This window comes from Magallana gigas, chromosome 7 (genome assembly GCF_963853765.1).
Source record: "Magallana gigas chromosome 7, xbMagGiga1.1, whole genome shotgun sequence".
Lineage (NCBI taxonomy): Eukaryota > Metazoa > Mollusca > Bivalvia > Ostreida > Ostreidae > Magallana > Magallana gigas.
The window spans coordinates 39,054,291-39,070,721 of record NC_088859.1 but is presented as its reverse complement, the minus strand read 5'-3'; the positions used below and the strand labels follow the sequence as shown (position 1 = coordinate 39,070,721).

General features: G+C 31.0%; 2 protein-coding genes across 2 annotated transcripts; one reads left to right on the top strand and one right to left on the bottom strand.

Moving 5' to 3' along the window:
• Nucleotides 1-3,755: 3,755 nt before the first annotated feature.
• On the bottom strand, nt 3,756-11,973 carry LOC105347409 (transcriptional regulator ATRX homolog). Its single transcript, XM_011456478.4, has 9 exons — nt 11,686-11,973; nt 11,096-11,236; nt 10,821-10,893; nt 10,240-10,409; nt 10,001-10,054; nt 7,604-7,807; nt 7,317-7,491; nt 7,078-7,146; nt 3,756-6,901 (listed from the first exon to the last, which is right to left on the bottom strand). The coding sequence occupies exons 1-9, from the start codon at nt 11,845-11,847 to the stop codon at nt 6,843-6,845; spliced, it is 1,107 nt and encodes a 368-aa protein (XP_011454780.3). The 5' UTR covers nt 11,848-11,973; the 3' UTR covers nt 3,756-6,842.
• A 134-nt stretch (nt 11,974-12,107) lies between these two features.
• On the top strand, nt 12,108-15,949 carry LOC105347410 (uncharacterized). The gene is made up of 4 exons (XM_011456480.4): nt 12,108-12,261; nt 13,514-13,624; nt 14,013-14,081; nt 14,405-15,949. Exons 2-4 carry the CDS (start codon nt 13,524-13,526, stop codon nt 15,183-15,185), a joined length of 951 nt encoding a protein of 316 aa, XP_011454782.1. The 5' UTR covers nt 12,108-12,261; nt 13,514-13,523; the 3' UTR covers nt 15,186-15,949.
• The last annotated feature ends 482 nt before the right edge of the window (nt 15,950-16,431 follow it).

The following is a 16,431-nucleotide window of genomic DNA, read 5'->3' as shown; positions in this document are numbered from 1 at the left end:
TCATTCTACCATATAAGAATGACCTTACGAAATGTTTGTTGTAAACCAAACATGGAAAATCAGCGATTTTGTTTTAATTAGTTACAACTCTAATTAATATTCAAAGTCATATAATTTATAATCATCAGAAGATGAAAAAAGAATCAAGTCGGGGATAGCGTATATGCCAGTAAATTTTACGACATTGATCAATTTTAAAATCAAAGTACTGTAAGTACTTTTTAAAATGTGGCTAAATCGTTCCCCTATCTTTGTCGATAATAGTGTGGACTAATGTATATCATAATTAAAATACTTTCTTCGGTTTAGAAGTTTTAAATTTCTCAATATTTAACCAAAAATACATTTTAAAATTTTTTCCGGTCTCTGTTTTTGCGAAAGGTAAAATTGTTAACCTCCTTAATTCAACCTCCGGGATTCGGACTCATAACCTACAGATTCGTAGAGAAACCTCTATCCCACTGTTCAAAGCTGTTATACTCTGTCCCAAGATATTCTGGATTCACATTTGGCTTAATTGCTTGATATTTATAAATACCTCAGGAGTCAATTAAACGATGTTCATTCAAAAGTATGAAAAATTTCCAAGATTTCTCAGTCGAAACGCCCCTGTTAGCTTATCCGGTTTCAATACAATGCTAAAAAATGTGATGTCTACGGAGATTTTGTATTGCAGCAAGCCCGGATGATAACGTTGAAAAATTGCGCGATGTATTCCGAGTGTATTCCGAATGGAGAAAAGATGTAAACATTCCCCATTATAAATCTCCGAAGGAATCTGTTTTCGTTCCTGTGAATTTTTCCGAGTGAAAGATGATAATGTGTAAATGAAATTATCTTGGAAAATATCCCTTTCAACTATTTCAACTGCACTTCTTTCACAGGTATGTGTATTTTTAATAAAAATCGTCCAAATGTGCTGCATAAATATCTTGGGACAGACTACAGGTGACGACCTTAAACTTCACCATCAGATCTGCATGAAATTTTAAGATATGATTTGTTTAGCTACAAGCTATTATTTAGTAAAGAAAAATCCATATGTTTTACCGTTTTTGTTTATTTTTCTATATCTTTATATACATATATAGCTCTTCTTCCAAAACTTAGGAGACCAATAGAGTCCAAAAATGACCGCGACCATGGAGCTCTAAGAAACTTTGAACCTCTCTTGATCAAGTATTATGGTCCGGGGGCCACAGTTTGAACAATTTAGAATATACACTTTCTTAATTGATTGCATTAATTGTAACCTCACAAGTATTAGCATTTTAGTTTTTGAAAAATTTTTTAATCAATTTCCCTATATACGTGTATTTCCATGTTAACTTTTGAACCCTTCTTGATGCTTTAAAAAATACTGCCTAAATTAAGACGGTTGGATAGTCGTTGCCATTTTTTGATTATATTAATCTCCTAAAAAGAAGAAAAGCTGTGCCTAAATATATTGCAAAATATTTTTAATAAAAAAACCTAAAATATATTTGGATTTTTCTTTTACTAAATGAAAGTTTAATAATACTTAACAAATCAGATCTAATAAAAAAAGTAATGGATACATGATGGTATATTTGTTGACCACCCAGCATCCTCGAACTAAAAAAATAATAATATTCAAGACGCTTTTAATTGTTTCAAAATGAATTTTTATTACATGTTTTTCAAGACAGTCTATTTTTAGAACAAAAATATCACAAAAAGTTATGCAGCAATAAAAAGAATTTTTACTTAATCGGATTCGCCATATTCAATCTTAAAATGTGCATAGTTTGAAGTATAATATGTATCTACCCCCTTTTTTCTTACACGTACGTTTTCAGCGAATTCCATTATTTTGCTGTTTTTAAAACAGTATGTTCTAACAATACAGTACGGCGCATCTTATCAAAAAACCGACTTGAAAAAAAATTCTGATCGGGTTCGGTATTTTTGTACTACTCATGAATGTATAAACTTTCAGAAAATTACAAAATTCTCCATGAAATAAATCTAATTATTTCATTAAAATTAATAATTACGCATAACCTATCACATATTTACATCGCCTCGTGTTACGGGGTCCAGCCTTCTATACTATTACGCATGCGTATTTACTGTAAACAAAACACATGCAGGGCTGGCGAAGATTCTCCTGGACATGTTTGTTGATAAAAATATGGCAAGCCAAATTCACAAAAATGAGTTAAACATAGTTTCACAGTCGATAAACTAGGTTTTTTTTCCGACTGTTAACTATAGTTTACGGATCGTAAACCAAAGTTACCGACGTTAATCTATATTTCACATCTGTAAACTATAGTTAACCCAATAATCTATGTTTCACATCTGTAAACTATAGAATCATTTGCGGTTGTTAAACATAGTTTATCTCATAAATCGGGTTTTATGATCAGTAAACTACGGTTTACAAATCTAAAGCACGCCAAATTCACATAAATTAGCAAAACATAGTTTCACAGTCAATAAACTAGGTTTATCGGCTGTTAACTATATATAAGTTATGGATCCTAAACTATAGTTACCGACATTAATCTATATTTCACATCTGTAAACTATAGTTTACGAATGCAAATCTATGTTTTTCTGTCTGGAAATAAACGTTAACAATAGATTTTGCTGATAAATATAGATTCACATCTGTAAACTATAGTTTACATTCGTAAACTATAGTTTACAGTTGATATAGTTTCACAATCGTGAAAACACAGATAAACTATGTTTTACAATCGTTAATCATAGTTGCAAAATTGTGAAACTATATTTATCAGATAAACTATGTTTAACAATTGCAAATGATTGTTTTCAGCGTTAACTATAGTTTACAGATGTGAAACATAGATTATCGTGTTAACTATAGTTTACAGACGTGAAATATAGATTAACGACGTTAACTATAGTTTTCGATCCGTAAACTATAGTTAACAGTCGATAACTGAACTGACTTGTTCATGAAAAAATATGACCAAAACTGCTGTTAAAAGATACAAAAGCAATAAATACCGTATCATTTAGGTTTAATGATCTCCAATCATCCGTCATGTTCGATAACTAAATTTGGTTGGTTGGATACAAAATATTTTTAATGTATAGTTGGCCATCTCTCTATCATTTTGTTGATTGAAATAGGTTTATTCACCAATTACCTTATTTACACTGACGAAAACAAAAATATGTAGCACAGACCCACTCTAAAAAGGCGTTGAACACTGTTGAAGTTCTAAAGAAGACACTATTTGGAGGTTTTGATACGCATGCACCAGTTCAAACCAACATATTCCAAAGATTAAACAATGATTTTTTTTTTTTTAATCATCAGATTTGTTGATATATTAATTTTTCAGTATCTTATTAGTCAGTCCACGAATAATTTATGCAACTGGTCAGTTTCTAGGTCAAACTGCGCACCGTCAGTAACGCCTCTATAAATCCGTATTATTAGAAGACGGTCCAAGGTACGTATCGTATGCAGGCATAGTCTGGAGTCCTCATTCATATCTCCCTGACTCTCTTAATGAGAATGAAGAGAATGTAACTCAGAGCAATCTTTGTAAAGTTACATCTCAAGCAGGCAATCGATATGCTTTTTGTACAGACAGAAACCTTACATCGGCCCTATAGGTCAATTCTTTAGTTATTCGCAACAGATCCTTTAGCAAAAAAGCAGAAACTTACTCTAAAGGATCTATTGCAAAAAAAAAAAATGTGGACAGATTACAATATCAATTATTCTAAATTTCACAAAGTAAAAACACAGGTTGTATATGTATATATATGATCAATTTTAATTCTTGTCATTTCTGTTTCTATAATGAACACAACCTAAGTGAACCTGATAGAGAGTAATCACACCAGTCATCTTCCCCTCTCACACACAGACTACATGCAGTACATTCCTCTTTCCAATGATTCAAAAACCCGTCAAAACTACCAGTGCAATGGCATCACAAATCGCTCAACAAATTCTTACATTCCATACATTTAAAAAAAAAATCAAAAAAATATATGAATACAAGTATATGCACAAAATCCTGGAATGGTCCACTAATGCCACATAATAAAGTGTAGACTTACAAAGACAGATCTGATAGGAGATGCATTACCACATACCCTGTAAACTGACTTCTGATTGGTTGGTCATGTTAACATTAACAGCATTATTCATATATGCACCATCAAACCTTTGACATACACATGTATATATATACAGCATAATGATCACTTTCAGAGAATTACAATCCATTTTATCAATTATCTTTTTTGATCATAGTAAATCAAAAAAACATTCATATAATTTTACAAAACTCCTCAATTCTGTATCTTACTCAACCATGCCCAACATATATAAACACAGACTGTTTGACAAACTGGTAAATGTAACTAAGATAAAACAGGTAATGGAAAATCAATCTTTTGAATGAACATGTTGGCAAATTTAAAATCAATATACACACAATTATATAAATTCTTAATACATTAATACAGTACATGCATGTAATCAAACCCAAGATAAACCCCTTTAAGACGTGGACCAGCATTTACTCTCTTCTACCTAAAGCTTTGAAATTTGTATACCATTGAATATAAAACCATGACATCTGCTCCCATATTCACCCACCAAAAGTTTATTAAAGCAATCACACATACTAGACCACCTTGTTCACAGAATGAATATAAATTCTCTCATGCAAAAATCACCATAACTTTATCTGCCATTCAACGAAAAGTACCAAGTTTGAATACTCTTTTTTTTATATTTAGGTTTTTAAGCATACGAAAGTGCACTAGTCTGAGTGAAAATGACATTGTATTAACCATATAATAATGAATCCCATAACCACAAAGTAAACAAATGCAGACATACAATTTCACTGCTGTCTTTTCTTCTCTTCCATTATTTATTTATATCCTTGGTCCATTTTTCACCAGTCATCAGTAAACAATTTGCTTAACCATTGGTCACTTAAAAGTTTCATAAATATTTGTCATATTAATTGACAATTAATAATCAAAAATACATATAATATACATGTATCAATAAATACTTTTGAAACATCAATTTTTTCTTCTTCAAAATAACTGGTTAAACATAAATACTAAATATTTATTTGTACACAAACAGCACTTACATGCTTGGAAAAATCACACTGCTGTAGTTTTACTCATGCAATTATTTTCACATATAATTACAGACACAACTCCAAAATAAATAATTTTTCACAAAATACATTTCATGGCCAACAATTAAATTAAGGTTTCAACACATTACATTTTCTATCATTTACAATCTTCCTTAAGAATTCATGAATGGTGTCCTCCACTGCTTTGGCACTTTTAATAACAGAAATAATCAATATCAGGATTCCGTGGTCACTTCGCAAAAATTATAAGTTCTATATATTTCAAATAAGACCACATTAATACAATTATATTCAGCCCATGGCAAGATATAATGTGTTTACAAAAAACACAGAAACCAAACCCTGGAAGACAAGCCTATACACTGTATTAATTTTTTCTTTCAAGAAATGGACGCCTATGCTTTTCTGACAATGTAAAGATTTATACATTCAAGAGAATAAAAATAAAACATTTTTTTTACAAACACCCCTTAATGCACTATTAAAATTAAAGCTGCCAAAGAAAATCTGGAATGTGTATTTTAATAGATCCAATGATAGAAATGTTGTACAGACAGCACCTGCCTAAATATATCAATAACAAGATCCTTTCAATTTTGAGACAAATTTCTCTTTTCAAGCAAACTTTTCAAGTGTTACAAAAGTGCTGTTTTCAATAACGAGAACTTATTGCTTCACAATATCATATGCTATCAAAGCACATTTACATCCTATTGACACAGACATTGCAAAAGAAATCTATAATTGCTATCAAAGTCTCAATATATCTTCATTCTTTTATAACACAAATTAAGTGCAAGTTCTGTAACAAGATTTTCATTTATATGGTGTTATACTTAGATTCTTTTTCAGACAAACATACCATACCAGTAAAGGGAAGTATAGAAACAGAAATAACAAATAATATATTATATATTTAAGCTGAAGAGCCCATCTTAATTTCTCGAAAAACATTTATACATGTAGTACATGTATATCCCTTTTGAATTGATTTCTATGTTAATGTATAAATGGAACAATTACAGAATTTAAACTGTTTTTTAAAGACTTCTCTTCTTATAGTCTCTACTACCCAAACAAAGTTTGAGGTAATGAATTCTTCAAAACTTACACCAACAGCATTATTCTTGTAAATGCTGACTAGATTATTTATACAACAGCCTATGTTACTCCTAATTTGGCTTGCAAAACTCTTCAGTATCAAAAAATTGCTCAAATCTTTTAACACCGTGTCAGAGGGATGAAAAAAAAACAGATAACAAAAATCACAGGAAAATGGGTTGAGCAATACTAATACAAGTTACCGCAGATAAAATGTTTCATTATATTCATTTGCGTAAATCTTCTTCGAATCAAGACTAAAAACAATCTGAAAATATTGGGACCACTTTTTTGCAACTGAATCCCCTTCTAATCTGAAAAACAGCTAAAATGTCTATATACATGTAATTCAACATTTTTAACCTATGATAATTTTAAAACAAAATGAAACATATAGTTATGGTCATTATTTTTCTTCTCTGATATGCAAGCTGTGCCTTTGACTGTGCCTGAAATGTGAGCAGGCCTTGCACTTATATAAATGAACCACCACAATCAAGGCCTTTGTCATAATGTGTCAAGGTCACAGTGCCTCATAAACAAGGATCCAGCACCTTTTATTGCAGTATCTAGCAAAAACAACAAAAAAACAAACACCAGTGGCTAGTTGTCTCTTCTGGCTTTCTTCTTCTTGCTTTTTGGCTTGGCTTCAACCCAGGATTCTACAAAAAAAATTTGGACTCCCATAAAATTTACTTGATTACTTACCTATAATTTACCTATTTGTATAGTATAGTAAAAATGAAATGCTTGCAGTGTTAAACAATTTGAAGAAGGGATCCACATTACTTTCTTTCATTGCAAAGTTGATGCTAAAGTATTAAAAATATATTTGTACCTCCAATTTCATCAAATGAGACAGCGGAATCATCTTTTTCAACAACTTTCTCTTTGGCCTCAGCCTCATCTAGAAATCAATCAATTTAAATCAAATCATAAATCTATACTGAGTAAATTGACCTTAATTGCAAAAGTTTAGAATCTAAGTCAGCTTATGAAATGGCACAGTAGAAGTATATAGATATATCAGAGGACATTACTAGATTACTTGTTGAAAAAAAAACAACACAACAATACCTTTGTTTTTCTTTGATTCTGAGACCACATCTTGGGTTGCTTTGGCAGCTTTGGGTTCAGAGGAAGCACTGGGCTTTGCTTTTGATTTCTTTGAGTCCCCAGCAGTTTTCTCTGGGGCAGCTACTGCCTTCTTACTCTCTTTAATTGGTTCAGGCTTGCTTTCTTCCTCCTTTTTCTGAATATTTTTTTGATTTAAAAGAAATGAATATTAGAAAAATACAAACTGGGTTACATTAGAATGGGCTTTATAAAGCAAAATTCATTCAGATTTGTAGTGAAATTTAAACCTCAGGGGCCGGTGCTCCTTTCTTCTTCTTTGGTGAAGACTTCGTTTCTGGGGCACTCTCCTTGGCTTGCTTTGCGGGTTCCTCTTTTTTCTTCTCAGGTTCTGCTCTAGGCTTTGCTGCGTCAGTTGTCTTTTTTTCAGGCTCTTTGCTCACCTCAGGCTTTTTCTTATTCTTGGTCTTTTTATTACTTTCTGTTACTGTTTCCTAAATTTTTTTAAACAAAAACATAACCTTGTAATTACAAAAACATTATGAGGAAATGAAATTGTAAGCAACACAAACTTTGGTTAACTCATTAATCGCAAATCCAACATGGATGTACACGCTACGGCCAATGTTGCATTGCATTGAGTGATGACACTTTCTAATCGGTGTGAATTTCCATTGCGATTCAAAACAAAGATTCTGAATGGCGCATTTATATAGACCTGCCCATTTGTCAAATGCATGTAGAGAACATGATGCTAACATGTGGAAACAAAAATGTCGGAGAAAGAGAAGTTGTACTTGCAAGTTAAAAATTACATACAGAGTTATTTGAGAACCAACAGAGCAATGTTTACGTACATGTGTAAATAATGTTAGGGAAAAATAAAAGAAAACATTCTCTAAAAGCAGGGATGAAAGTCATAGATTGGACTTTGCTCATCGAATAACATGTTATTCATCTTATTGTGAAGAAATTCATCAGAAACTGTTTGGTGAACAAATATATTTTACTTTACCATTCATAATGTACCCTTTGTGGAAAATCACATGAGTTGAATAGACTGTTTTTCCTCACAAAAACCTTCCTGCAAAATGTAGATCCACGGGAAAATTCGGGTTGACATGCCATGAAATCCGTTAGACGTTTTACAGCATATGTCTTCACTTATTGCTTATGTTATAATAAATCTGTACTGAAAATCTTTGAAACATCGTCATCAGATCCATAAAATGAAGAAGTGTGGTTTGTATATAAATATGAGGGTGTAAAATGGCGACTCGATCTGCACATAAATTTTACAATCCGTGGTCGATTAGCATGTTTGAGAGAAAATATCTGGCAAGTAAAGCGCCGACATCAGTAGTAAATATTGTCTGATGAATATAATACAAAATAAGGCTAATCACAGATCAGTCCACATTTGAACACATTTGTGCTGTAAATTTCAAGTTTTATGTACATGTTTGAAAACACATGTGCACTTGTAGAAGTGTGTCATTGATCAGTTGAATATGAGTTCAATAAAATGCAATATTAATGTAACATTTACTGTTAGTATCTGTTGTGAAGTCTTTGGAATAAGTTACAACAAAATAAATACTGCCTAAACTTAAATTGATGCGTTAGAGATGATTGAATTTTTCAATGACACATTGTGCTAAAAAAATGTAAAGGGAAATCCGTTTAAACATGTATTTTTGACAATTGTTTACACCATAAAAAAGAAAAATTGATTATTGCTAGAACTCTTAGTCAATTATTGCAGTGATTTAGTTTTTGCAGTCCTGACACAGAGTAAACGATCGCGACACAGTTGGCAGTTGGTGCATATATTATCAATTACCACAGTACAGGAAAAAGTAGGCGGGTACTAAACAGCCAATGAAAATGTTTTTTTTGAAAAACTGCAACTCGCGATCCCAATAGTGTCATCACTCAACGCATCAGTTTATCGGTCGCAGCATGTACATGCAGCCATGTTTGATTTGCAATAAAATTAACATCAACTCTAATAACACTTATACCACTTGGACTTATTCATTTCATGCATTGTCACTCCCACTTACTATATTGGACATTATAATCTGAAATCATCTAGAAATTGTTTGCTTGGTATTGATCTCATATTACACACTAATTTTTGTAAAATGTTTTTATTAGAAATTTTGCAATTACCAATAATAACTTACATTAGCTTTCAAAAATGTTTTCGCTCATCAAAAATATAACAATATGTACAATTTGTCACAAATCTTTCCAAAGTACATACATGTATGTGTTATTGCTTGATGCATAGAATTTAGAGTTCATCAACCCAAGCAATACTGGGACAACACCAAATGGTTTCTATTTGTTTACACTTACAGGAGGTATGCGCGTTATATTTTAGTATAACTAGTGTATTTTGAATATTTTCTAACTATGAAAAGAATATTGGTTGGTATGAATTTTTTTTTTGATTTTTGTGATGGCAAAAATTTGGACCAAGCAGCTTCAAAACTGTAGACCTTAGGTTTTATTAATAAGCTTACAGAAAAAGTTATCATCAATTTTAAACTATTGGCAATATAAGAGTACTTGAGCTCTGTCATTACCGACAGACTGACCAAAATAAATGTCCTCCACTTTCAATAAAATTGGGAAAGAAAAAAGAACTGTATATTGAAGCCTTATCTGATAACGCATACCTTGGGTTCTACTTTCGTTTCTATGACCTTCTCTTCTTGAACTGTAACAGTTTCCTAAAAACAAGTACAGAAACACTTAAAACATGAAAAAATTGTCAAGTATGAATTGTAACACATATATATGGTTTGTTAAATTTTACAAGAATGCATCTGAAACCCCATATAACCCCTTGATGTCATTGACAGTGACATATATTCTTGGTTTTTTAATAGGACCTAAATGTAAGAAAAAAATTCACCTGTTGATTCTTTTTCTTGTTTTTCTTCTTCTGGTCAACAGATTTATTCTTCTCCTCAGCACTGGCTTTCTCTGTTGGCTTCTCCTCAACACTTTTGTATTCAATGTCAGACTCAACGATAGTTTTCTTCTGCTTTTTGTCTTTCTTGGACACCTGAGTTGTCCATCCAACTGTTTAAATTGTCAATTTTCAATACCAGTTATCAATTTAAAACCATGAAAGTAAAATAGACAGGGAATAGGTGGAAAATTCTAACACTTCAAAGTGCAATTCTGTCACAAGTTTTCATTAGAAAGGAATTCCTAAGAAATTTTTACAATAAATATTTTCTTTGAAATATTTCAACATTTTGAAAATGTATTGATCTTTACTTCTTTTAAAAGTTCTGTGGTTAATGGAATTTCCAGAATAATACTTGGTATATGATTAATACCATAAAATTACTTTAAATATTTGTAAAATGTTATTTGCAAACATTGAAACAATTAATCTTATGATTGTTTAAAAACATCCTATATTGTTCTATTTCTCAGTAGTAAATTTACAAACATTGGTAACATATAAAAAATAAATCTCATTACCTCCATCATCTTCAGATACAGGTGTAGGGGCCACAGGTTTAGATTCTTCTATTTCTTTGGCTTGTTTCTTGATCTGATGATAAAATGTATATACTGTAACATGCATTAATTTACATCTAAGATACTAAGCTATTGGAAAAACAGATCTAGAATTAATATACCATAAATATACTAAACCATTGTCATCAATTCATTGATTCTTCGTATTATGAACAAAAAAGAAGTAAATATCTTAACACATTCAGCATTTGGAAGTCTAACCATATATACATTACCTTTTTATTCTGTTCTGGAGACTTTTTGGCAGTTGATTTTGGAGACTTTGTCACTTTTGATTGCACTGACAGCTTGTTAGCTTTATCACTTTCATCATCATTTGCTGCTATAACATGTCCATTTGTTTGATTCTTTGAAGGCTAACGAAAGATGAAAACAGTTATCAATGACAAAACTTATATGATATTTCTAATACACTCATTAAATTGGTTTAAGAAAAATGAAGACGCAGTTAGGCATAACACTACAAAACTTGGTAGATCAAATGTTTCATTTTTTAAGGGGGGAGGGGGTGAAAGTTCCAATATTAAGGGGGGAACCCACACACACACACTATTACAAAACAATCAAACGAATAAAACTAAAATAATACTTGCTTTGTGAAACACAAAATAATCGTCCAATCTAAATTAAGTTGGACCAAAGCTACATATTATATTAATAATGATATCATCAGTCAGCTGTATGTTATGCACATACAAAATACACTGACTGCATCTTTTATCTTTTCAAAAGGTAATGTGTGCAAATCATCATTATGGATAAAGTTTGGGAAAAACATATGTTTCAAAGACGTCAATAAAATAACCTTTGATTTCTTTGATCTCTTTCGCTTGTTATCTTCTTCAAAATTGAAGCTTGGTGGTTGACCAGGTGTTTTAAACCCAAACGCAAAAACCAAAAACGCACAAAGTAAAACTCCAACTACTGGTACTGCAACATGCGGAGATACGACCTCTGTAAACTCCATTATTTTGGCGACGTGTTATGATAAACTTGACATAAAATTAATGAAAATATGGTCTGCAAATTCACAACAGCTTTCCCGACTTCTTACCATACACGTATCACGGGCTCATGCTGACGTCGAATGTGTACTACGTCACAGTTTCTGTGTAGTATTCCTATTTTTTTTAAATACATTTTCCTCGATTAATTTCATCTAATAATATATTTTATAACATGTTTTAATATTTTTTATTAAAGTTTTATAGTTAAAAAATGTTTACGGTTATAAATATGTCACGTGATCATATTACTTCGTATTTTCGACAACATGGCGTCGATTTGTTGTTGTTAGAAAAAGTTCCATGTAAAAAATAACCCATAAATGGTATAAGATACTCAAAGTTGTCTACAAATAGACATTTTTAGAGTTATATTGGTAAGCAAGAGTTAAGTTTATCTGAAATGATTAAGATTATCAGGTGGTTATCTCGAAATTAATTAGTTATATCACTGCGTTGGGAAGCTGTGCAGCTGTGTCACTTCCTGTTATGTGTTTCCATAAGTTTCATCATATTGTTGTGTGGATGAATTATTACTTTTACAACAAATTTTATGATATTTATGTTTATTGGCAAAGAGAGGCGGTATATGTGAATTGTTAAACTCTAACATTAACAACGTTAACTTTTAAAATTGTTACATATTCAATCACATTGGAAATTAATTTAGGCTATTTCAAAAAGTACAATATAAATTGACACAAGTGAATAATCCTTTATATTTTTTCTTGAAATGTCATTGTGTAGAAATTGAAAAGAACAAAACTTATCATTTCGGATATTTGTAATGACTCTAATTGGAAAATATTTTTCCATTTGGAAGACAAGTTCATGGAATATCTATTACAGTTTTTTAACTGTTTATGATATAAAGTTTACCCGTAGTATATTAGGGTAAGGTTTGTGGTTACGGGGAGATAACTCACTGATTTTCATTGTGACATGATGTAACACCAACTACCCTTTATTTCAGCTATGACGTCAAAATTTTTAAGACGTCCCTCATAATTGATTTCAGTTGTTTTCTATTCTGCTGGGTTTTGTAGTTTCATTGAAAAAGTAACAGGAGACAAGCATTCTATCACTTTCTACAAAAATGAAGTCTGCATCATATGGTTTTGAATACTGTTTTAGAAACATCAGATTACATATAAACTAAGATATGTTTTTCTTGAAATTGGTGGACTTGAAAAGGTTTCAAATAAGATGTTTTTGTTAACATAATAGTTTTTAATAGTTCATTAGAAATTTAAAAAATGAATCATGATATAAAAAGTGACATTATTTTCCAACATTTTAAGCTTAAGTAACCCCTATTATTTGTCACATATAAAATGAACTTAAACATATTTACGAAATTCTATAAATTTCATCTACTTGAAAATTTGAAATCAGAAACTTTGACCTTTTGAGCTAAAAAAAATGGGTCCGGCAAAACCATCTGAATTCCATAAGAAAAAAGATTTTGGTATAGTGAACAAAATTGTATGTAACTTTAGTATAACTCCTAAAAAATAAGCCGCAAACATTACCTTAAAAACACAAAGTATTCATCTTCGAAGTCTGTGGAGTACCCCAGTAATTCCTGCTTAATTGCAATCTTTGATATCAAGAATTTTTTAACTTTAGATTTATAGATATGGGTGATAATGAAGACACTAAAATCACAGAGAAAATACATTTAACTTCTGCATTCAGCAATTTGAAAGTGAGGCAGGACCATAGCAATTTCCCTGCAGGGTAAGAATATATTTTTCACCATTAGGTTGAACACTTTGTTTAACATCAATTAATGTTATGTTTTTTATGAAGATTAACTTGGTACATGTAGTACATATAGCAGTGCAATAAGACAAGAATTTTGATCCATGTTATGATTTTTTAAAAGCTTTTAGAATGTACTGTAAACATGGAAATATTTTCATGGTGATTGACCCAAGTAATATTGAAAGGCGATACCAAAATTTACTATAAAAGACAAAATTTGTGAATTATATATGAAAAAAAATTAGAAAAATGTTGTTCCATAAATTTTTAATAAAATATTAGTGTTTACAGTATTCAAAAAGACATGTAAAATTTGTTGATGAGAATTTATAATATATATATATATATGAATTTATAACAGATGTGATCAGCACTTGAAATTACCCGGAGGAAGTGACAGAAATGAACTAGATGCATTGTGGACATCTGGGTATGAACATACAGCACATTAAATGATTAATGTATTTTTAGGAAGAAAGAATTAAGGAAAATAATATTATAAATTGTTTATAAATACCACACTTTATAAGGTTTTATACTTTTAGATTATTTCATATTGTAATTAAAACTTAGATAATTTTTTATCTTTGATACATCTTTAATGATTTTTATATTTTATGAAATGAAACTTGAAACTTATGAGAGCAACTTGCCAAGTACAAAAAATAATACATGTATTAAAGAACACACAAATCTTAAAGGAGACACTGAAGTCCAGTTGTAAATATTGTTTGAATTGTTAAACTTTTACAGAATTGATCCTAATTCATCACAGGAAGAGAAGGGTGCTGTAGTTAAAAGTTCAATCAAACATCAGAAGAAAGTGTCAAAAAGGATGGAGCCTTACCCACAAGAGGTCATATTTTCTATGCAGAAAATATCTCTGGATCATGAAAAGTGTGATAATAAGCAGTGTATGTGTTCAAAGCAGGAGTCTCTGTCAGAGACAGAGAAAAAATTCAATTATGCCAAAGTTGCCAACTTTACACCTTCTCCTCGAAAATACATAAGGGATGCTCGACTGAAAGTTCACCATTCAGAAAAAGACAGGAAACATGTAATAAGGGCGGCTCGATTGAAGTTAATTAAACAAGGAAAGCAGGGTGACAAAATTCCGTTGCAAATGGAGAGATCTAAACTACCAGTGGCAGGGTCTTCTAATTCCCAAGCAGATAGTACATTTTTGTTTGGATCAGGGTGTAAAAGTAACCTAGAAAATTTCTCCTCTCTCAGTCAGGCCTCAAGGGAGACAACCAGGGATTTGGAGTACACCAGTCTTCACAAAAAGTTGAAATCTTCCAGCCATAAACATCATTTTAGGTCCAAAACTGATCCCTTTGATTTTTCCAGTGCGAACAGTGCTTTGAGCTCGGACAACTTAAAGAGCAAGAATTCAGACCCGTATTTAGAGAGAAGTTGTTCTCAGGAGGCAAGATTAGATGATATGACAGTCAACGAACTGGCTTGTTATTTTGATGATTTTGTGTATATTCCCAAGAAAATGTCCAGTATGGCTGAAATGATGTATATTTAGGGTGCCAAATGAAAGAACAGTAAGCAAAGGGTATTGCATTGTACTGGTGTTTTACACTAGTATGATTAGCCTCAGAAATCTGAAGGATTTTACCATTTTGAGTGAAATAAAATTCATTTTTTTTAATTGTTTGATGAAAATTTATAGATACACTAAAGGATGCCTAAACCTTTTCTATTCCTTTTATTTTTAAAAAGGATTTTTGTTGTTTTTTTCCGACTTGCTTTTCATTTTGGTGGTTGTAGTTTTGATTTCTTTAAAAAAGAGGAAAGAACTTATGGTAAGTTGTAGAACTGCAGGTGATTTTAGATCTTTATTTGAATAGAAAAGGAGTTGTTTTTTTTACAATTCTCTAATGACAAATAATTATCTACTCATTATCTTGAAATTTGAGGATTTTATTCACAAATGAGTTGTAAAAGTTTTTCGCCCTTCCAAATATTTGTGTACAAAAAACAAGAAAGCGAAATGAATTTTGCCCATACACTAAACATTACCTGTAATTTTGGGTTGTTTTTTTTTTGTTTTGTTAAATTAATGCTCTAAAAGTTAAAAAATTTCCTTAGTATTGATGCATTTGAAATACATTGAAAAATTACAAAAATCGTGGATATAAATACCTTAAGAATTTGATATATTTAAAAGCATTTCCAGTAAAATCATTTTTGAATCTTTTTGTATGTTGGTACAAAGTAATGTGGTACATTACTCTTCACAATTTTGTATATGTGTGTACTGTTTAAATAAACTGCATCCAAAATGTTTCTCAAATAGTTAAATCTGTTTTGTTATGGTTATCATACATGTTTTCTTATACAGTTTATTGCCGGTCTGATTAAAATCTAACTTTTGAATAACTCTTTAATAATAATTAAATATTCTGATGGTTGTGTTGATTACTTGAGAAGCCAGTGGAAGGTTTGATGTTAAACAGACTAAGTGAAAGGCACGACAACGATATTCATCAGACATCTCATTGGACACTTATCATTACATGATATTTATATCACCAATTCCTGATTTTTAACCCTACATTCATGTGAGAATCCATGTTTTCATGCATCAGTAAAAACCTATGAGGTTTATCTTACCTTGGTTGAAATCAGCTACATTCAGTGAGCCAACCTCATGACACTGCTTTTTAAGATTGTAGCAGCTACAATCTTGAATGATACTCAAACCTAATAGGGGAAGATTATGGGTGCAATTTTGTCTTCAATATGGTAGCCAAGCTACATGGTTTTTT

Bases quoted from the DNA above. Each gene is read 5' to 3' on its own strand.
- LOC105347409 (XM_011456478.4), bottom strand. From the start codon at position 11,847: ATGGAGTTTACAGAGGTCGTATCTCCGCATGTTGCAGTACCAGTAGTT. The intron at 10,894-11,095 runs GTAATGTATATA...TTTTATCATCAG, and splicing joins CTCCAGAACAGAATAAAAAG to ATCAAGAAACAAGCCAAAGA. The intron at 7,492-7,603 runs GTTTAAATTTCA...AAAAATATTCAG, and splicing joins AAGGAGCACCGGCCCCTGAG to AAAAAGGAGGAAGAAAGCAA.
- LOC105347410 (XM_011456480.4), top strand. From the start codon at position 13,524: ATGGGTGATAATGAAGACACTAAAATCACAGAGAAAATACATTTAACT. The intron at 13,625-14,012 runs GTAAGAATATAT...AATTTATAACAG, and splicing joins CATAGCAATTTCCCTGCAGG to ATGTGATCAGCACTTGAAAT. The intron at 14,082-14,404 runs GTATGAACATAC...AAACTTTTACAG, and splicing joins GATGCATTGTGGACATCTGG to AATTGATCCTAATTCATCAC.